General features: G+C 37.3%; 1 protein-coding gene across 1 annotated transcript; it reads right to left on the bottom strand.

Moving 5' to 3' along the window:
- On the bottom strand, positions 1-23,048 carry LOC134655977 (nose resistant to fluoxetine protein 6-like). Its single transcript, XM_063511492.1, has 13 exons — positions 22,721-23,048; positions 17,634-17,857; positions 15,388-15,599; positions 14,961-15,046; positions 14,532-14,713; positions 13,552-13,703; positions 11,701-11,869; positions 10,876-11,069; positions 8,669-8,816; positions 7,487-7,670; positions 6,744-6,886; positions 6,336-6,445; positions 1-175 (listed from the first exon to the last, which is right to left on the bottom strand). Exons 1-13 carry the CDS (start codon positions 23,019-23,021, stop codon positions 34-36), a joined length of 2,247 nt encoding a protein of 748 aa, XP_063367562.1. The 5' UTR covers positions 23,022-23,048; the 3' UTR covers positions 1-33.

Raw genomic sequence — 23,048 nt, 5'->3', positions numbered from 1 at the left:
TACGTTCTGTTGTGTGTTTAATTGGCTTGAAATTTACACTTTAGAGGAAAACTGCACGGTAGTAGGCAGGTTGTCCTGTAGATGTCCCGAACTGCTGCCAGGTGTACTGATGGTACTCGTTTGTTGAGTGGCCGACTTTTCTTCTGCTTTACGTTCTGTTGTGCGTTTCATTAGCCTGAAATTTAATTAGAAAATATCTTTTAATTAAGTGGTAGGTAATATACGGTACCGCCGTCCGCTTTAGCTCGGGAAAAAATGCTTTTGTATGTATGTCGGGTCCTCACTCCGGCTGTTCTTCTTAAGTGGCCCACAGATTACCAGTTCGCCGAACGATATCAGCCGTCAGTTGTTCGGAACTGTCACCTTTTGCGTTTAACTGACAGGCTGATATCGTCCGGCGAACTGGTAATCTGTGGGCCCCTTTACAGGTCGCAGTTGACAACCGAACCTCTTGAAATTTTGTGAGTGGCTCGATAGTTTCATGAAATTTCTTGTCGATTTAATATTTGTTTTTTTTTGTTTGGGTTCGTGAGATCAACAGGTTACAGAACCACTATATTTCATATAGCTTGATTACGGTGGCAGCTGTCATATCCGTACAATTTATAACCTTAAAACGCAAAAGACTAGAGATGACAGCTGTCACCGCCAAACTATGTGAAAAATACCTACCTAATTATAGTTTAGACACAGAATAGTACTACCGTACAGAAAGTCCTATACGTACAAAACCGAAGTTTGACAGCGATTCAGGGTCGAATCATGATCTAGATTCTAGACACGCGGTAGCGTGTCCAGCCAAGTTCAAAGAAAAAGGAACTGGCGACGCAGCAACTGTGTGTAATATTACACGAACCATTTCAAGCTACTTTTGACCCCTTTACAACTTGAAACCTACTTAACCTACACACATGAAATTTGGCACATGTATTCAAGTCCCTTAGCATGTCCAAAATACACAATTTCATAAACATAGCTCAAACAGTTATTGATAAATAGATCAAAAACCTGACATATAGATCAAAAACCTAACCCACTTCCAGATGACCTAGAAACTTTAAATTTGGCATCAAGGTAGACTATTAGGTGTATATAGAGGGAAAAATGTGAAAACTGGAAATGATTGATATTTTGATGGAAAAAAATTAACTAATACTTATAGACCAAAAACCTAACCCACTTCTAGATCACTTAGAAACTTGATATTTGGCATCAAGGTAGACTATGAGGTGCACATAGAGGGAAAAATCTGAAAACTGGAAATTATTGATATTTCGATGGAAATAATAATAATTAATACTTATAGACCAAAAACTAACCCACTTCTAGATCACTTAGAAACTTGATATTTGGCATGAAGGTAGACTATAAAGCGTATACAAAAGAAAAAATGTGAAAACTGAAACTTTTTGACAATTAACCGCGCGTTAGCGAGGGTCTCCTTTTCAGCTTAGACAAACTGCTTTCATGATGAATACTCTAGTAATTTCTGTACAAAAAGTAATGATATCCCAACAAAAACATAAATGTGAAATGAGAGCCGGGTCGTTCTACCGTTTCGTGCCGATTTGCCACTTTTTTGGAGATTTTTTTATTTTGAAGTTACAGTGTAGAGTTTGATATTGTGAATGTGTATACGTATTGTGTATATTATTTTACGAAAGGCACCTATATACTAGTTATACTTTTGGAAAACAAATAAGGAATGTAATGAAGGCACAGATGGAAATGAAAAAGCAAGGGAAGGTAATGAAACATGAATAGAAGGAAATGAAATTAGATTAAATATAAATTAACTTTATTGCTCAAAATCAAAGTGATAATATTTTAAACGATGGAACCATAAATATCTTGGCTTTTTAAAAGTATATCTACCCTGTTGACCTGTTTAATATAATAACCTACTTTTTAACAATACTTTTTACGATGTTTCAGTATTCGTTTTCGGTCTCATTATTTGTCAGAACTAGAAACATATAATAATGAGATTTGTAATGTAAAAAACTGCTTACATAAATGAAATTAAAAAAGCTTAAATTATCTACAAATTTTTATAAAAAACAATCGTTATTTATGATAAAATATATTATTCGGGAAAGAACTGAGGTATAATTTTAAAGTATCCAGTATCGATGTAGGTAATGTGACTTAGCCGTCTTTGTAAAGGGCAGATGCTGTTTTTTTAAATAATGAAGTGGGCCAGAATATTATATTTCGGACACGACCATGATAAGCCGTTTCAGAGCTGGAGACGAACAAATAGTTGTGTATTAAAAAGCAAACTAGTGGACCGCAAACACGATGTTGAGCTCTAAAGCCATTGGAGGTCGAAGAGCGTACTCTACGAAACACAAAACCCTGTGTAAATAGAGGCCAAAGGCCGAGTACGCCCCAATAATCAAAATACTTATTATAAATAACAAACTCCATAGGGTTGTAGACTCAACAAGTCGCACTTTCGAGGAAAAATGCAAAGGTCAAGCCGCAGGAGGGTCCGAGATCACATTGGTTAAATTTCAAGCTCTCTTAGTTCTCAAGTTAGGTCTTCTATGGAAGCGCAACGTGATCAGACGGACTGGGCCTTCAGCGTTTATGCGGACCTCGGCCTTTGGCCTCACTTAGCAAAGTTCTGCTCTCTTGCAGATTGATATTTGGCCTTGCACGGAAATGTGCCCCTATCTGAAGCTCCCCCGGGCCTTCGGCCTTGCTTTTTAATACATTCGGCTATTGGTTCTTGTTTGAGGTCAGCTCCATTGAAGCTCAGTCTTTGACCTCGCACGATTGTGCCCGCTGCTAATAGTTAAAAGAAATTTTTAACACCTTTTGCGGAGCCCGGCTTTCGGCATCGGTTGCATTTGGGCATTGAAACAATTTAAGGTCTACTCTCCTGCGAAAGCTCGGCTTTCAGCCTCGCAGGAAAGCGCGCCACAATCGGAAGCTCCGAGCTGCTTGCTCTTTCTTTGCGGAACTCGCAGAAAGGGTGGGAATGGGACGCTCCTCTCCAGTTCTAGATGGTGTTGGACCATTGTTTCATGAACTTTCTAGATTTTTCTAAAGCTTGGCCTTTAGACGGTTACAAAGTTACAAGAAATTTCCCTGATACCCTCCTCATAAATATCTGGCGTCGGAGGACTCGCTCTTGAGCTTTATTCAAGAACTATCAAAAGTTTTCAGTATTTTAATTAGCATATTTTTTTCATTAATAGGCGTTAGATAAGTTTCAATCGGGTCATCTGTCCAAAATGTTCCGCATTTATAAAATGTTGGAAATATGATGTATCTATCCGATATATTTACAATATTTGCCATGACAAAAAAAAACCTACTTACGCGCCTATCTGCTCATTTATATGCAATATCCACAACCAACAGGATTCCCATGACATAGTGTCGGGTAATATTTTTCCCATGACATAGATAAGAACCTATACCCTGAAACTCTGTCAAACGGTCTAACGAAGCACAGACAGGTATTGTGCCTCAGAAGCTGGCCAAAATCCATTTTTTTTATTTACGCTGTACCCCTTCTCAACCATTGTTTCTTAAAACTAGGATAACCCCTCCACACAGTAAAAAAAAATACCACGTGCTAAGGCCATCCACCACCCGCGCAGGCTTAGTCGAAAGTTACCGTTCGCCGAAAGTGTCCGCGTGATTGTTCGATGCGCTCAAATTTCATAGTTTTCAAATATGTGTTATTCCTTGATCGGGAAGTTTTGTGTTGGTTTTTAATATGGATCATGAAGAACCAGGTATGTACTTTATTTAACACTAAATTTTACTTAATAATTAATTGATTTTCTTCATTAATACCCTTGAGAAGTGAGTACCGGGAAATTTTATATAAAAAGACAAGTTTTTCAAGAACATTGGAAGTTTTAATAAGTTTCCAAGCATTTCCAAGCAAACATTTGAATGGCATGTGATAGAATGGACTTTCCTTAATAATATAAAGTGAAAAATAGCCACCCTAATGCACCCCTCTATTTTTGGTGATTTTTTTCTCCGTAAGCACATTCGATACTCAGTACATGAGATTTTACTTATAGTTGTGTTTTTTTGTTTTAGGTTCTTCTGGAATGCGGATATTATCTAGAAATGATTTATTTGCTATAATTGAACGCTCAGATAGCTCAACTTTTAACGAAAAGTTGCAATTTATGGAGCACGAACTACTGAATCAATATACAGAAAATGACCACAATATTCCTGACATAAAGCATAAACTGTCTCAAATCAAGCATCAATTTAAACAAAAATGGTCAGCTGCTCGCAATACAAAAGCCAGATTCCTAGATAACAACGTCGAGTGGCTCAAAGGATGCATATCTCTACCGAAAGCAGGTAGGTGATACCCAAATTTCGTTAATTCTTTTGTTTCGATTTTCTACATAATTAACACGTAGTTATTTACTTAAAAAAATATTTCGTGTAAATTATGATGAGATGTATTGCCAAAAAACGGCTGAGTTATACGTGAACTTGTATGAGTTCTACCCAATGACTCCGACCTTACACAAAGTGCTACGTCATGGGTCCCAGGTGGTAGCGGAAGCCATTCTTCCCATTGGACAACTTTCCGAAGAAGCGGCAGAAGCCCGCAACAAACATATAAGGATGTTCCGACTGAACTATACACGGAAGTTTTCCCGGGTAGCCTACAACGTAGATGTTTTGAACAGACTGCTATTAACATCTGATCCTGTCCTGACAGGCATGAGAACCAGGAAAAATAAAAATAAACATCCACTTTCTGCTGATGTCCTGAATTTATTGTTAGAAAGTGACATTGCCAATGTAAGCTTTGAAGAAAATGACCAATAAAAGTTGAAATATAATACTTAATGTCTTTTTTTTACCTTCTTAACTCTAAAACCTAAATAACAAATGGTTAGGAGGCCATTGGGACAAAAAAATATTTTTGGCCAACTTTTAGGGTCAAATACCAGTCTGTGCGAAGTCGAAAGAATTGGACATATATTATATACGTTTCAAAACATGGGAGTTATGATTTAAGAGCGTATGTGTGTATATAACTCTTGGGCTGTGGGCTAAAATCATAAAAAGGTATCACATCTGTCATACAAAATTATTGTTCATTTCCTTCCAAACTGGTTCATTTCCTTCACCCGACAATATTGGAAGAAATGGAGAGGGATGAATTGGAGTGGAATGAACTTTCGACGGTTTTTTTAAATTTCTTTATAGTCTTTAAGGCTAGATTGTCATCAAGTAAAAGTAATGAAGATATACCAAAATGCTAACAGATTATTAACAAGGTGATTTTTTTGCAATATATATAGCACCAAATTACTTACTGGATAAAAATGAGTAGTAACCGTGACAAAGTGCCTTTCCGGTGAGGAGAACCTAAATTACTCGTAAATCAAGAGCGCGAAACCTCCTTCGTTGACGTATTGCGGTAGACTAAGGTACTAAAAACACGTAGCAATCACAGTTATTCGTGAATAAAGGCGCGTTTAGATTTGGCATGAGTGGCAATTTTTTAGAGTGAAAATGAAGTCTTTCGCGTGACAAAATTAAAAAGTGCGTTCTCTCTATGATAATTTAACTTTAAAAATACGTACCATGTACCATTATAATACTGATTATGTGCTTATTTATAAACAATAATGGAAAGTAGGGTTTATCTGCAAATAATAGTGTTTTTTAATTTTCGAACCCAATGGTACGCCATTTTAGGTGCGAGGGAAATGAATTTTTCGCATGTTTTTAATTTTTATTTAATAGATCATTAGGTTTAGCTAAATTCCAAAACTGGCGTATTTTTCGTACCACATAAACATACCTTTTAAAAATAACCACAAGTAAAAAAATATAATGTTAACGCTTCATGTGGGACACGAAATCGGCACGAAACGGTAGAACGACCCAGCCAAGTTCAATATTGAGAATATGTGTCGTTATGTTGACTCGCCGACAAAAGAATTGAGATCTATATGGGTGCCAAGTTCTGTGCTGTGTAGAAAATCCTGAAATTATAAAGGGTTTGTCTTGGCTAGTTTTTACGTATAGGCATATAGGTAATATATATTTTTCTGTTAGTTTTTCAAAAACTTGGTTTGTTTGGTTTGTTTTTGTTGGGATATCCCTTTCTAACTTATGGCATCCCTTTCGGCTATTTAGGGTTGTCAAAATTCAAGTGATTAGGTATCTTATCTGTGGTCGTGCACGCAAAGGGACGACAAGTTGTCTCAACCCTAATAATTGCTCGGAGCAATGCTGAGCCGAACAGTGCTGAGTTTGCCCGAAGTCAGGAGTGTCTCCCCTTTGGTTTAGATACTTGTATCCCAAGAGAGCGTTGATATACTTACACCCGTTTAACAAATATGTCAAACAACCGCAGGGCAGGCGCTTCAGCGATCAGCCAGATGAAAAATGCTGCTATGCAGCCCCAGAATATAACACCCGCCGCGGCAGTGAACTGAAAGTTAACATAGTAATTAATAATTATGCCCAGGCATATTATTTGATATAATAATGGTCGTCTGTACAGTTGTGTACAGTCAGAATCAAAGTAGTGGGTGAAACAACGCATCAAAACTATCTGCCACCCTGAAACATTTTACCATATACAGACTTAGGGATTTATCTAGGGATTAATTATTTTAATTTAAGATTCGTAGTTAAGTTTGTAAATACGAATTTAATTTGATGAACAATCGTGTTCGTGATGATTATCATCAAAATATAAAAACAATTGGTAAGTAGGTATAACTTACTATGTCACCAAAATCGTAATGCTGAGAGTTTCGAGCGACGAAAACACTTCTCATGCAGATGAGAGTGTGGGTCAAATACACCCCGTACGACAACCTGCTCAGCGGCACCCACACGTGCCAGCTTAGACCGGCTTTTATAAGAGCTGGAAGTAATCATAACATGATTGATTAAATAGGTACTCCCCAAATCCAAAAGTTACCTTGAAGACATCGCTTTTTACCTAGCCTCGCCTCGCCTCGCGTGATCCCACCGGTGATGCTCAGGCATGGCACTTCAGTAATGACAGTAATAGAGCGATGCTTTGAGCATCGCCGGTGGGATCAGCAAATTTCTATGGAGCGTGGGAGTAATACTATAGGTAGGTACTAGTATTATATGATCTGTGCTGTAGGTGTAGTATGATGGGCAGCCAACGTGTTATGTAACTACAAGTAAGTATCCCAATTCCCAATGAGCAACGGAAGAACAATAAGGTAGAGTCAGACCGAGAAAAGTCTGCAGCGATTTTGCTAGCCCACGCAGTGCAAGTGTCATTTTAAACGTCAAACTTCTAGGAATGTATGACGTGTAAATAACACTTGCACTGCGTGGGCTATCAAAATCGCTGCAGACTTTTCTTGGTCTAACTTCTAGCACTTACGGTCTAGCTAGAGATACCGACTAACATGGCGTTTACGGCGCCCGGCGAGAAATCGCGCCATCTATGAGTCGATACGCTAGATGGCAGGATTCATTTACTTACGGACGTATCCCAGCGAGCAACACAACACCAACATGGCAACGCCGACGGTCCAGAGGGGTCGATTGATTGCCGCGTAAACAGCGCCCTCTATAGGGTGGTACGTGCGCCATAGGAAAGTAGTCCCGCTGATGAGCACCGATAGCATGATGACGATGCCCGATATAGAACCGAGGATAGCCCATTTCTGTAACCAAATATAGGTATCACCAGGCGTGGCTCACTCCGCGATTTCGTCGCTTTGCTACAGGTAGCTAAAAGTACATCCGTTCCACCCCAATTTTGGGGAAAGCTATGGCCGCTAAGCTTATGAGCCGCGCGTGGCGCTGTCGCCACCTAGCTGCCATATCTGTGCTGATCGTAACAGTACTATTATTTATTCTGTGGTATCACTTTAGTTAAGTGCACTGTTGATACTGGTAGTGGTAATGCCTCTGGATCTTGGGGGGCTTAGGGTTGGAATAAGAACATTTTATTTATGCTATGAACACTAACGGATATTTCAATATTTTTACCATACAAGTTGACCTCGCCTACATACAAACTTAATATGCAAGGAGGCGGGTAAATAACGAGTAGGTATCTCTGCAAATGACTCTGAACTACAAGCCCTACTAACTTTATAACCCCCCCTTTTAACTGTATGAGGTCGATATGTGTACATTTATTTAGTAGTGCACAGTAAAGAATTATTTATAAATTTGTTTAAAGAAGTATTTGTTTCTCCATTTTGGACTTCACGGGCCTATAAATCCCGGTCTGTTGATAGGTTAGCGTGGGGATATAGATCCAACACGTAGAGGCTCTTTGAAGAGCTTTAATGTCATTATTATTATTGTCACTTAAAGTTAACTGAAGGAATTTATGTCCTACAATAAAATAAAATGGTTATTTTAAAATTACAGACAAACGTTTTTCTCTAAAATAGGTACGCATTCCATTCATAATGTATCCATGCAATTTTCAAAATCCTCAAGAGCCTCGGGGGTCTGGGGGTCTCGACTTCTACACACTCACAGAACTCTAGCAAATACTTACTCATAATATTATTAACGTCCCAATAATCACCATCAGATATATCGGAGGTGCTCACAAATATCTGAGCACGCCTCTATTGTCAGGGCGTTAGAGTGCGTGTTCAGATTTTGTGAGCACCTTGGCCGCTCCGATATATCTGATGGCGACTGTACCTACCCGTGAAATCCTCATGGCATTCTTATTCTTGATGAATATGAACCCGCTAAAGAACCCGACGATGTAGGAGGCTGCGCGGTGGTGGCTCTTGATGTACATGTGGTGGAAGTCCGGGCTTCCCCGCGGGTTTGAGACAAACCTGGGTCAAATATAATAACATAATCATTTGAGCGTTTCTTTGAATTTTTGCCATTTTTATATATTGTGACATTTTTTGCCACTTTTGTGTTATTTCTAGTCAAGATCGCGAGCCCTTTTCATCCTTATAGCAGAAAAAAGTGCCCTAAAATTTACATACCTACTTACATTTTTTCCTTTTTGTTACTTTCATACAAAGTATGGACATGGTAACACAATAGGAAAAAAACTCTGGGTCATTTTTTTGTCCCATTAGGATTGAAGAGCTCGTGATTCTGAGTAAAAATAGCACAAAAGTGGCAAAAGGTCACAATATATAAAAATGCCAAAAAATAAAAGAAAGGTTCATTTAATCTAAAACAGAACTCAAGTAAATAGAAGTAAATCTATAAATGGGCCTTGCGGCATAATACCGATTCGGTATTATGCCGATTCGAAGGGCTTCGGTATTACCGAAGATGCTGGCGGCATTTTCTAGCTGGATTGTTGGGTTGATACGTTGAGCGAGGAAGCTGCCAGTTCTTCTGTGTCATGTGGCATCTCTGAGTCACATCGAAAGGTCTTTGAAATATAATTGTAATAATTTTCAGATGCTTTCTTTGGGTGGCTTTGAACCAAAATCTGGTTCGTGAAGATAACGCACTGGTAGATTTATTTACTTATTTAACCTTTATTGCACAGAAGAAAAAACCTACAGTACATAACGCAGACTTCATCCCATACGACATTCTCTAGCAGTCAACCTTAAGGCTAAGCAGAGATATTGTGAGCGGTGCTACAATTACAACAGCAAAACCAAATCAAATAAAAATTACAATAAACAATATCTGGCTCAATTCTCTAATAAAACAAATTTTGTGGTTCTTGAGAACAAATTTATCGCTTAAATGTTTATTTTTCGTATTAGATTAAAGTACGTTCTAGTACTTAGTGTTTAATACACACTGTAAGAGATAAATGGCAATTAAAAAAACAATGGAACCGGAAAGTTGCGCAATTTTACGATGTTGACCATGATTGACGTTGACGCATATACAGTGTGTAAGTCAAATACGGGCAATAAATTAAACCAGATATAGAATTTACCCGTCTTATCATTAATAAGGTGTTTTTTTAAGTTACACTTAATTATGACCCCGTGATTAATTTTTTCCACATGTACCGAGCAGCAATGTACTGTAAACATTAAGAAACAAGATGATAATGACATTACGAGATACGAGCTTTTCATAGTAACTGCCAACAAGCGTTGACAGTTACTTTAAAAAGCTCGTATCCCGTAACGTGTGTGGTGTATTACATTGCGGGCCGAATTATTTTGTATGGTTATAATTTTCAATGCATTTCTAAGTAAAATCTATCTCAATATACTTTTTAGGTCCTATGCTAACCACCGTTTAAATATTCGCCCGTATTGGATTTACACACTGTATAAGATAAAAGTCAATAAACAAGAATTTTCCACTGGGTTACTGAATGAGTTTAATTTTCGTGAGAAATAGCTTGGACGACAAAGTAGCTGTTAGATAGATCAAGTAATCAGAGCCAATTATTCTGTTCTTTCTAGTAATTCCGTGAGGTGACCACGGATAAATGCGTTGATAATGCTAAGTAGCGTTATCACGACTGCCTAAGCAGTGTCTGTTAGCTAAAATGTTTTCTGAAGGAATAAATGAGAATATCTAAGTAAAACCAATGCTACATTAATCTTGTAGCGATGTGATCTCTCTCGCAGTGCAGAGATACGAAGACACTACGAAAGAGTAGCAGCTAATAAAGAACAAGTCACAGAATTGCAATAGCCCTCAGGGCTTTTTAAATCGTGTCAATTTATTGAATGTATATTATTTATTTTTTATTGATATTTAGGACAACAATTGCCGTAAATAAAAGTTTTACATACCTATGAATGTTTACATAACATATGGCCAATAACAGTTATCCAATAATTAAATTTTACTTAGAATAACGTAAGTAAGGTATTATCATCATTATATAGGTAATCAAAGTTGTCAATGACAATATGAATGCAGTGAATAATGAATAAGAAAGTCACTTACTCGAAGGTAAACAGTTGAATGGGATTCCAGTTGTACTTGTAAGTCAGCACTCCAGGCAGCAGGACCGAGGCGACTGTGATGGCGCCTGCGCAGACTAAGCCTAGCCTTGGTTGGCGCGTGTACAGCCAGTACAGGCAAATGGCGGCGCAGGAGAAGTGGAAGTCGCAGGGGATGTACCACGATACCACGAGACACTGGGAATTATACTTGGTCAACCAGATCTTGACAGTAGAAAAAGGCGGCAAATTTGAAAAATGTAGGCGCGAAGGGGTATCGTCCCATAGAAAATTTGAATTTCGCGCCTTTTTTTACTGACAAGATTGGGTTGACCAGCTATACATTATATTATAAATACCTACATTCTATGCAATAGCTTAATTGACTCAATTTTTAAAAATCAGGTAGCTGTATAAGAGAAATCTAAGCCAAGACATAGGTGGATGGGCTGTGTAAGAGATGATATGAAAAGAAAGCAAATAAAATTATGTGTATGGCGAAGACCTCAAGTGAATGAGACAAGGGCAAGCTAAGCGAATGATAAACAGTGATTTGCGATGGTACCACAAGGGGTTGATGACCTCAATCTCTAGAGGTAATTTCTCGTCGTTTCAACTTTAATTTATTCGTACATGCCAAGTTTCGTGTTTTCTGCCGGATGGGACTATAGTCCCATATGGTATGTTATGACATACTTACCTCCATACTAAGTCGAGCTCCTTAGAGCCGTACTATATGGCGTCGTTTCGCTGTGTGCGCCAACCAAAACGCCGATCACAGCTGAACATTTTCCGGGCGGTACAATGACGAGGATACTTCGTTACTTACAATGTGCTCACTGTCGATGTAGTTATTCAGCATGAGCAAATTGAGCCACCAATTCTTGCGACATGAGCCGGTTTCGCCCTCAACGAGCTTCGGCCACATCGGCCCGGAGCCCGTGTAGGGGTACACTGCGCTCACGAAGAATATCACTATTGCAAACGCTGGCATTAGCCTGGAAATGGAAGATAAACATGTACGATGTTTTGCGTAAAACTCGATTGTTCTTATATCTAGATTTAAAAGGCAAGTAATGGGTAAGGAGCTAGCTAGTAATTAACAAATCTAAATGTAATTTTAGGCAATGAAAAATAGTTATTTGTACAACAAGTGATCAAAGTTTGATATTTCTTCGAGTGCTTATTTTGAGTCCCGTGCAAGCGAAAGATTCTATAATAATAAATCTAATTTACGCTCTCTCTAATAATCTAATTTAGAATCTTGAGCGTAGTAAGGGACTCAAAAGCGCACGAGATGTAAATAACTTTGATCTCGTGTAGTACACAACATTTTTCACCTCAGCGCAGTGAGAACATACCTATTAGACAACTTGAAAAATGTAATCCTTCTTCATCACTTAATACCTGCACTCATGTTTTCTTAAGATATACAAACAATTAAGTTTAATTACCGCAATGGAACACAAAAACAAAACGTAATAATAAATTCCAGAAAAATAATATAGAAATAACAAACATTAACTGACACTTCAATCGCCAACTTTGACAACAAAAAAACCTTTGTAAGATACGGTCCGAATTGCGGATACGTACTATTTGTCAACTATGGTAGAAATTCTTAAAAGTAAAATAATTAATTTTGCGTGATGATCTGTGTATTTTTTGAGTTCGTTATTTTAATTGTACAATAAAATACTTAAAATATAGTATTTTATCAGTTTTTATGAAATCTTAAACTTTATTTTTATTTATTAATTATTAAGAATTCATACTCGTACGTGGTTTGGAACGATGCGGTCTGAAGTTTTTCGGGGGTCTATTATAAACCGTGAATATACTGTTGAATGTCGTTTTAACTTTTTTTTGTCTGTTTCTTTTTGCTAACAGTGTGAAAGGGACAGAGATAATAGAACCCAAGTATTTCGAACTTTTATTAGACCCCGCATGTTGAAATGACATTTGACTATAAAGGTCACTTGAACGTCATTTTGTCTCACTCAGTGAGCAAAATCGCATTTTGCTCACTGTTTTTAAGAATCAAAGTACCCTTGTTCGAGCTGCTGAGGTGAAAAATCTATTTAAAGAGTATTTTAAGAGGCAACAGGAGTGGTCATTTCAAACGTACTCGACTGTTTCCTCCGTGGGTTTTGAAGCTAGAGCAATGATTTTTTCAAAACAGATTAATATTGTCAATATCTGTGTCGGACCGTTTTGCTTTTTTTATATTTTTGTTTTTTAAGGCGCTAGAGCCCTTCAAAAATGGCCAAAATGGACTAATTGACTATGCCGCAATGAGAGGCGTGGTATTCAAAACTGATATCAATTAGCCAAAAAAGCAAAACGGTCCGACACAGATAATTTTATAATCATTTAGATTTCCATATTTGGTTACGATTGGTTAAGATTTGGAGGAGGAAACAGTCGAGTACGAAACCTCGATTTTTGAGATTACGCAGGATTTTTCGCCTTGTCCTTATCGCACTAGTTTTAGGAGCCGCTTCCGTTAGCCAGACGGGTATATTTTATTTACCTAAAATATTTAAATTTCAGCTCCTGTTTTGTCTTAATACAAAGAAAATTGGTAACGAGGTTAAAGTAGAATGAATATCTGTTATTGCTTTAACTTTAGAATAATTGGGTCGAAAATTTTGAATAAATCATGAATAATTAAACATACCTGATATATCGTTTCAAAATGGCTAATAGCGGGTTAGGGAACCTCTTCATCTGGCTGAAGGCTGTCGCTGTCAGGAACCCGGAGAGCAGGAAAAACGTGTCGACGAACAAGTCGTCGTGGAGGACGATCCAGCCTCCGGGGCCGGGTGATAACTACGAACATGTGTTTACAATTATATATGACACCGTTAGATTGTGAACTAACGGCTTCACAATCTTACGGTGTCAATACATACATACTAACCGCAATACCTACTCAACTGAGTAGCTTAACTCCAACCTCGGATAAATGAGATAAATCCAATTCCAACAAAAACGTAAATGTGAAATGAGAGCCAAGTACAACATTAATAAGCATAATGTGTCGTTGTTTGATTCGATCGCCGACAAAATAATTGAGATCTCGTGGATGCACGGTGCAGCCAGCCGACCTCTTCATAGCGTTCGACCCTCCCATACATGCGCGCCGGGCGCCGCGCCGGCGACCGCACAATACTCGTACTTATGTCCGAAAAATCTAAGGGCTCGCATATAGGTATGGCATGTTGTACACAACATCTACAGATCCGAGTAGCAATGTTGAGCTCTCTTAGAACGGATAGGATATAGGTTATCTTAGGTTTTCGATAGCTTGGTTTCCACAACTCGACGTCATAATATTGTGAGTATTCTTGCCAACCAAACTCTACCATGAATCCTAGCAGACCCTTAATGTTGCCGGCGACTTCTGGGAGAGACCTCGGTGAACCGAGGGGTTGGGCCCGGTACTCTGCCACCCCTGGGCATTCGAGAATGACGTGGGCTGTCTCTTCTGCATCCATGCATGCCCTGCAAAGGGGGCTATGTGTAGCACGCAGGGTTAACAGGTGCTTGTTAAGACGGGCGTGGCCAGTTATGGCCCCAGGAACCGGAGTTTTGGAGTCTTCAGCTGCCTCAGTCTTGATCTCCGTGACAAATGGATAGGATAGACGAAGAACTCACCTGATCGACTTGTTTCCCGTTGCTCACGGCTCCTGAATTAAGTATACCAAGTTGATGCACAACCACAATGCCGCACAGACCCAGGAACCGAATCCCGTAGAACACTTCAATGCCATCTTTATGCATTTTCAGTAGGTTGTTCGCGTTCTCTCTGAGGCAGAATGCTTCTATAATATCATCTTCTGTAAAGAGTTTAATATTTTGTTATTATTTACGAACTAGTAGTAGACACACAGGTAGTAGTAAAAAATCGTAGTTTTGTTTACTTTTTTTTCTTGGCATAATTCTGCAATAATACTTTGCGAAATAAAGCGTGCGTAAGTATCTACCTCTGCCATAATTGCATGGCCATTGTCTACCTATTTAATTGAAGCAGATAAATCATCGAAATAATAATTTGTGATTCATTCTCATTACAAACGAACTTACTTAGTGTTGTTGGCTCACACTTGAATCTTCTGTTGTTAAGATAGGTGCAGACCAATGACGTTATAATTAGGACAGCCAAAACAGCTCTGAAAAGAATAATAATAATAAATACCATAATATTGGTAAAAAAGATAAAATTATGATCGATGTCTTGGTTTCTGTTTCCCATAAATGGAAGAGGGAGTGGAGTTTATTTGTAGTAATTTTCTTCGAAATCGATATTTAATTAGGTGATACCTAAACTATTTTTAATTTTCCTCGTACTTTATATGAGGTATTCACCAACCAGAAAGTTAAAAACGAACGCACATAACAATACTTTGTTTTCAAAAAAAAACTAATTATGACCTTAAAACGGGGAGATTCTTGCTAAGCACTGTAAGTAGTAATAGTGATGTAAATATGTACTAAAAATTAGCAAGCTCACATGAACGCCCAAAAGGCAGCATCGTACGGTCTCTCCTCTCCCTGCCTCTGGCAGTCCCCGGTGGTGATCCTCGGTCGTATGCCCGCTACTCCAATATGGCTGCGCGCGAGCATGGTCCTCATCAGTCGTTCCACGGAGCCGGAGCCGCAGGAGGCTGGCACGCACACCCCCCAGGTCAGCTCGTTTAGGGGTCTCGAGTGAGGTGGGTGTACCTTTTAGGATGGTGTTTAATGTACAGTTAGAATGCTGGAATAGGAGCTAGTACGCAGAGCAAAGGCAAAAGACGCAAGTCATCATCATAACTTAGGTACGCCACACGGAAAGGTTTTACATCAATTATGTAGTAGGGTAAAGGCACCAGTAGTCAGCCTTATAACGACTTTTTTAAGTTTGAACGTTCGGCATTTCTACAGGATTAGTCGGATAATTAAACAAATGACATGGTTAGATCAATTGTTTATCATAGTTTTAAAACAAAATATTTTAAAAAATAACAATCCTCTTTATAATATCTCTAATTAAGTTTAAACAAAAAGTGGCACTTTTCTCCAGTAGTCAGCCTCCAAAATCCAGTAAGCAGCCTCTGTGTACCCAGTACTCAGCCTATATAAACTATTCATAATAATTAGATCAAAATCACTAATATTTATATCAAAATCAACGATATTATAATATTTATTTTTTCTTTATAATTTTTGTTATCGTTATTGTAGTTAGTTGTAGTTTTTAATTTTAGTTTATAATTTTTTGCATATATCAAAATCAACGATGTTATACAAATATCTATTTTTTATTACTATTTTAGTTATTGTTATTGTAGTTAGTTGTAGTTTTTAATTTTAGTTTATAATTTTTTTGCATATACATATGTATTACTTACCTACTTGTTTACTTATTTAATAAATAAAAAATCTTATAGGTACATACAATTCTTATGACACTAAATTTGTTGGCCATAGGAACTTAATTATTCTTGCAAACTAAGAATTGCTATATTTATTTTCTAATAATTAATCCGTCAAAAATTAATGAGGTAAATCAGGTAATATAATTATGTTCCTAGTAGGTATTCGGTAAAAAATAATTAATCGAGTCTATGCAGATCTAATTATCATTAATAAACAGTCATATACCGACCAGGAAAAAGCAAAATGATAGTAATGTATAGTTAACGTCAATAATATGTATACACTTTTGAACCTTATTTCAATGAGATAGGGTTTAAAAATGTGGACATATTTTTGGCGGCGACGTACCAAGCAAGGTCAATGGCTGAGTACTGGATCCGCGAAACCCAGTGCTCAGCCGCATTAAAACGTTATTTCAAATGCGGCTGACTACTGGGTTTTACTTTAAATTGACTAGGGCATGCCTAACTAAATTTGAAAATGTAAATTTAACGGTCCTAACGGTCGCATTGGCTCGAAAATAATAAAATAAACGAATAACCCAAAGGTCAGCCGTGGGGGGCTGGGCACTGGATTCTTTGGAAAAAAGTGTTATCCAGTGGCCATCCCCCTCAATTTATAAGTGAAAAATTGATATTTTCATTCAAATATAATGCAATTTAATAGATAAACTAATAAATAAACCAATCATTAACAAAAACATTAACTTTTAACATTAAAACATAGTTTTTCTTGCCTGTTAAGAGAACACCACGTGCAGTAAAAAATATGGCGGACATGACACTATTGCACTCGTCGACAAACAGCACCTGTATGAACGAGTATATTTCTTCACACCGTTCCCTCACCGCACCTGTCGTGTGACGTATTAACCAATAAGGAATCAAAGCTCCTATTTGAGTACTCGCGATTTGTTTAAACGAATATACCAGATATTTATGACCAATAAACGGCTCAAAAGGCTGACCACTGGTACCCGGCTGGCCACTGGTGCCGTTACCCTATTTGTTTACGTCAACATTCTGTAGCAACAGGGTCGCGACTTTAGATCATAGAAACAAATTTTTGAAGGTGTAATAAAAATAGTGCAGATCCGTTAAAGGGCATATTCGGTATCGTGTTCTGATTAGGAAGACGTCTATGGTCTATGGGACAGGTCGTTCATGTTGCCAAGTAAAAGTATTTTCGGTCAAACAACTTGAAAAATTATTGCAAAGTATCCTAACAAAACGATTTGTACCTACAGCTGATAAGTTAACCCATATAAATCTATAATCATTATATTGATCAGTCGCTAATTTACATGTTTGTACGGGTGTGCGAGTAATCCTTATTTACCTCTAAATAATCCAGTACCGACTGATCGGGATCCACACCCATAATAAACCGTTTCTTGACAGCATAGTCCGTTCTTTCCAGTACTATATCTGCCAAGCAATACTGCGTCTTCAATTCTGGGCGGGACGGGACCCAAGGCGGGTTCAGGCATTCGTCGAAATTTCCTAGCTGGTAGCGGTTTCCGAAGAGCAGGCCTTGCGGCTCAGAGGCTATGGAATCCCAATCTACAATTAAAATGTTATGTAAGTTATAGTCCGTCAACCAAATCTTGTCAGTAGCAATGTAAAGCAAACTAAAGTAGGGCAACACTCAAAGAGCAGTATTGCGCTAAGAAAAGCAGCAATGTACATCGAACCATAAGATTTTTTTTCCGCTGAGCGCGCCCTGCGTACCCTGCGTACGTCAATTCAAATTGTCACTCGCGGTTTATTGAAAAAAATTGAAACATGGACGGACAATTTAAAAGCGATGTTAAAACAATGTTAATCAAAATGATGAACAAATTTAAAGATATCAAAAACAACTCTCTATCGTAGTGCTTATATTCTCTTTGTTCCCTATGTCTTCTAAGTTTACTAAAATAAAATCATATCAAAATGCAGATAATTAGATAGTGCATATATTTGTTATTTACAATATAATATGCCACTTGTTAATTGATATTTGATATTTGATATTTATTGAAAACAAATTTTACAGCATTACAGCTAACACCAATGCACTGTAAAATTAAGTATTAAAATTAAGTAAGTAATAATAAAGCGATTAATAAGCTACCTATTGCATGTTTAATTCGCAAAAACGTAAAATATCTTTAAAAAGTTTACGACTTTGGTCGGCAAACAAGTCGCAGTCAGGTGCAAAAGATAAAAGATTATTAAGGAGTGTCCGGGAACGGACAATTGGAGAGTACTGGTGTGCAGTCGTGTGAAAGGTTCCATTATCTAGGAGGCGATGGCCACGACAACGTAGGTAGTTGTCGGGAACAAACAAGGTAGTCGTTTTCGCCACCAAGTCTAAGCAGTCTGACTCTCCCCTTAATATTTTAGATATAGCAGACATTAGATTAACATTACGCCTTATCTCGAGGGAGTTAAAGCGTAGCATACCGAGTAAAAATTTGGTTGGGTATAAAAAGGGGTAATACCCGTAAGTTTTTTTATACAAGAAGCGGAGAAAAGCTTTCTGTACCTTTTCTAAAAGCAAGGTGTAGGATTTTTCATGCGGGTTCCAGATTAAAGAGCCCGATTCAATTTTAGTTCTAACTAATGTAATGTATAATAGCTGAACTACTTTGGGATCATTAAAGTTTTTTGAATTACGGATGATGAAGCCCAGTTTTTTATAACAATCTTTAGCGAGAGATGTTATATGCTCGTTAAAAGTAAGTTTAGAGTCAAACATTATGCCAAGATCTTTAACTGTGTTAACCCGAGTGAGTGGAATATGGTCTAGCAAATAATCATTATGAAATGGAGAGTGAGCACGGCTAAAAGTCATTACGCTGCACTTAGATAGATTAAAGAGTAATTTGTTTTTCTTACTCCAGTGGAGCAGTGCATCAATATCTTGCTGTAGTAGGTCACAGTCGGTGGAGTTATTTATGCAACGAATTAGCTTCAGATCGTCAGCGTAGAGTAATGTGCGAGAGTGTTGAACTACATTTTCGAGGTCGTTTATCATTAAAATAAAAAACAAAGGACCAAGAATCGAGCCTTGGCTTACTCCAGAACGGGTATGATATGGAGGTGAATCATAACATCCGTGACGAATAAACTGTTTTCGATCTTTAAAATAGTCAGCAATAAGCTTAAGTAGTTGCGGAGTGAAGCCAAACGCGGTGAGTTTCTCCAAAAGGATGTCATTGTCGACACGATCAAATGCTTTTTGAAAATCAAAATATATTATATCTACTTGTAAACCTAGATCAAGGTGATGGGAAATAAAATCTGTTAGTGATAATAAATTTGTGTTAATGTAAATTAGTGTACTGTTCTGAATGAATATGACATACCTGTGTAATTTTTTTGATTGGTATATATTGTACAATATACATATTAAAAATAAAACAACTGATATTTGGGTGTTTATTTAATTTAAAGGTAAATAAGATAAGGGGCACTTTTCGACTTGGTTGCGTTGTACACGTATATAAACCGCCATAGGTAAGTATTGTCTGAAGAGATACTTTCTACTACGAACGCCTTATATTGGGCAAGATTTAATCCTGCAACAAACATGTATGGATTAGGTAGATATTGCGAAAGAACGGCGATATAATCAAGGCTCTTAATACTGTTTAAAAGGTTTACCTTTGTAAATAGTCACAACTGATTGCTGAAAATATTAGACATGTGGGCCTATGGACGGTTTCCAGGATACAATTTATGGTCTTGTTGGATAGATTTAGGCATACGTTTTAATTTTTACCCTACAAACAAAAAAACTGAACATAATCTTAAAAGTTCGAAAGAGTTCTTCCAGTATGTACTTGTCATAACCTCAATTTTTAGTAATGTTTACCATCAACGAGCATGATTGTACATTGTAGGCCCCTTAGCTTTGCTTATTCTTATTTAATGTATTGGTATTTAATGGTGACAGCAGAAATATCTCTTGAAACAGAAACGATTCAGAATGAAATCCAAATGAAAACAAATAAGGTGACGGCTGTCGTTCACGATCCACATTCCACAGATAAAACACAGATGACACGCATTTTGGAATTATTCGAACACAGTGTTGCTAACCCGCGATTTTTCAAATTTGCCGCCTTTTACTACTGACAAGATTTGGTTGACGGACTTTAAATGTGGATAATACCGTTTTCGGTGAAGGAAAACATCGTGTGGAAACTGAACTAATTCCAATTAGGCCTAGTTTACCCTCTGGGTTGGAAGGTCAGATGGAGGTCGCTTTCGTAAAAAAAAACAACGGGTTGCACTCAGGGAGTGCCGACAGAAGTGAAAACTCAATGACTAGTTCAAAATATCTGCAGCACTATGTATAATTGACCCATCCTCCTTTCTATTGAAAAACTTTAGTTCCGAAATTGCTGGTCAGTGAGCTTGTTTAAAATTCGAAATTCAAATTTGAAGCGTTAATTGTTTAAAATTCAAATAGAAATTGTAAAGTTACCTTGCAGACCATGCATCTAAATATATTTGGTCATGATATTTTGAGTTTTATTCACCAGTACTAGAGTTCACTTTTATTAGCGATTTCATCAAGATGTAGCTTTATTGAATTATATTTGAGTGATATAAAGTTAAGGCGTTATTCATAAACGTCTGCTAAATTAATCAGCTGACCGTACAAGATTAGAACCTTTTTCATGTAATGTCATTGAGTTTTTCTTTATTGATTTAAATGCCATCTAAACCTTACGGTCACGTGATCGCCTTACGGTCACGTGATCGCCTTACGCTGTCTCGAGTTTATCATTTCCCCCCCCCCCTCAAAAAGCGCCGCTAAAGAAGTTTTCACTTCAACTAGTGCCCTCGTCAATTCCTGGGATTAGTGCCAAGCGGACCCCAGGCTCCCATGAACCGTGGAAAAAATGCCGGGACAACGCGGTAGATGATAAGTTAAAAATGCTTTCATTAGTACGGAACTCAGAGGCCGATACAGATAACAATCTGTATCGGTTTTGATTTAATTTTGATACGACCTTGAATATCGCTCTTGGTGTATGCGAAATGAAGAGAAAGTTATGCGTAAAATATATTTGTAATTCTTATTATGCTTGGCAGTTCATTACCCGTTTTTTGTTGTAAGTACTTCTTAAAAAGCATTCTCTCCGAGATGAGATGACCAATAATGGGCGTTTTTTTTTAAGTTGTCCCCTACACTTTTTTTCAAATTTGGGATTTTTTGTGTTATTTCTACTCAGAATCACGAGCTCTTATTCTATCCTAATAAGAGAAAAAAAGTGTCCTAAGGTTTTTATTTCCATTCCTTCACCATTTTTCATAGACTTTGTATGGCGGTCGCGGAATGGAAAGATCGAAAAATGTATGGAAAGTTTGGGACACTTTTTTTCTCCTATAAGGATAGAAAGAGCTCGTGATTCTGAGTAGAAATAACATAAAAAATCCCAAATTTGAAAAAAAAGTGTAGGGGACAACTTTAAAAAAAAAACGCCCTAATACTACAATTTATTGCTCAGTGAGAAGTAGGTGGTAGTAGTAATTATGGCTTAATTTAATCACAGATCTGTAGTAGTTAATAAACAAAAGCGTGACAGCAGACGATTCGGGTCAATGTGATTGATTGGCATTTTAGAAAATTACATAATTACTGGATTTAAACCATAAGTACCTAATGGATTAGGTAGATTCTCCCAAAATTAGAAAATATACTATTATTATACAAATGCCCCGAGTGGTTTGGCTGAATACCGAATAATTGCCGAATATATACGTGGGTTATTTAAGTAATGACACTATTTCTCTCGGGGTTCACATGAATTAATGATATTTGGCAAATCTTATGAGTCTTATGACCGATTATCGCTACGTGAACTTCCTAAATCTTATATAGTTTTCTCTGTAGTTCAAAATAAAAGGAAACATTTAAACCATAAGTATGTTTTAACAGAGCAAAATAAAGAACAGATATATAATATAATAAATTTAATTAAACTACTTAAATAACCTTCCTATACCTACTAATATAAAAATTTACTTTTTGCGTTCCACCGTATAAGATTCGTAAGGTCAGCTTAGGGCTTTTGCAACTACTCTAAAAATACCTACAAGGAGTTTAGAGCTAGAGCCACTTATACCATATTGGTGAACTCTCTTTTACGAATTGCGAAAGTGTACTCCTACCATTAATACAAGTAGCAATAATACAAGTAGTAATTCAAGTAGCTCTAGATTTATTTTCTTGCGGTTGCAATTAATTGCCTTGACTGATCTTAGTTTATTTGTCAATTTGTATATTTATGTATTCTTTCATTAAACATGACATGAAAAGCACAAATTTTTTTGTCTAACCAATAGTCCATAGGTATTATTTTCAGTAAAAACACTCATTTATGTAAACCAGTGCCAAATTTTTCATCTTTCCCTTGTCTCACTTACCCCAAACCGCCCAAAGCGTAAAATTCCGCAAATTCCGAATCAATTGCAAAGTCTGATTCAAACAAGCCTCTTCCTGTTTACTCCAATCTTGATTTTGTAACGCGAATACCACATCTTCCAAGTAAATATCCTTATTAACTTTTTCGGTGTAATTATTTTTCTTCTCTTTGATTTCAATCTTCTCTGTATCATTTTCAAGAATGTCTGTTGTCACTTCCACGGTTTTTGGACGGGTTGTGACAAGACAAGTGGTGTTGCACAGTAGTGCCAGTCCAACGATAACTAGAAGAAAACACTTCATGATGTTTCAAATGATCGCAAGAGACTG

Source organism: Cydia amplana, chromosome 17 (assembly GCF_948474715.1).
Source record: "Cydia amplana chromosome 17, ilCydAmpl1.1, whole genome shotgun sequence".
Classification (NCBI taxonomy): domain Eukaryota; kingdom Metazoa; phylum Arthropoda; class Insecta; order Lepidoptera; family Tortricidae; genus Cydia; species Cydia amplana.
This window is presented reverse-complemented; position numbering and strand designations above follow the sequence as displayed.

Coding starts and splice junctions, on each gene's coding strand:
- LOC134655977 (XM_063511492.1), bottom strand. CDS start 23,021: ATGAAGTGTTTTCTTCTAGTTATCGTTGGACTGGCACTACTGTGCAAC. Junction 11,870..13,551: donor ATTTTGAAACGATATATCAG/GTATGTTTAATT, acceptor TTCCATTTCCAG/GCTAATGCCAGCGTTTGCAA. Junction 176..6,335: donor GACATATTTGTTAAACGGGT/GTAAGTATATCA, acceptor ATTAAATTTCAG/GCTAATGAAACGCACAACAG.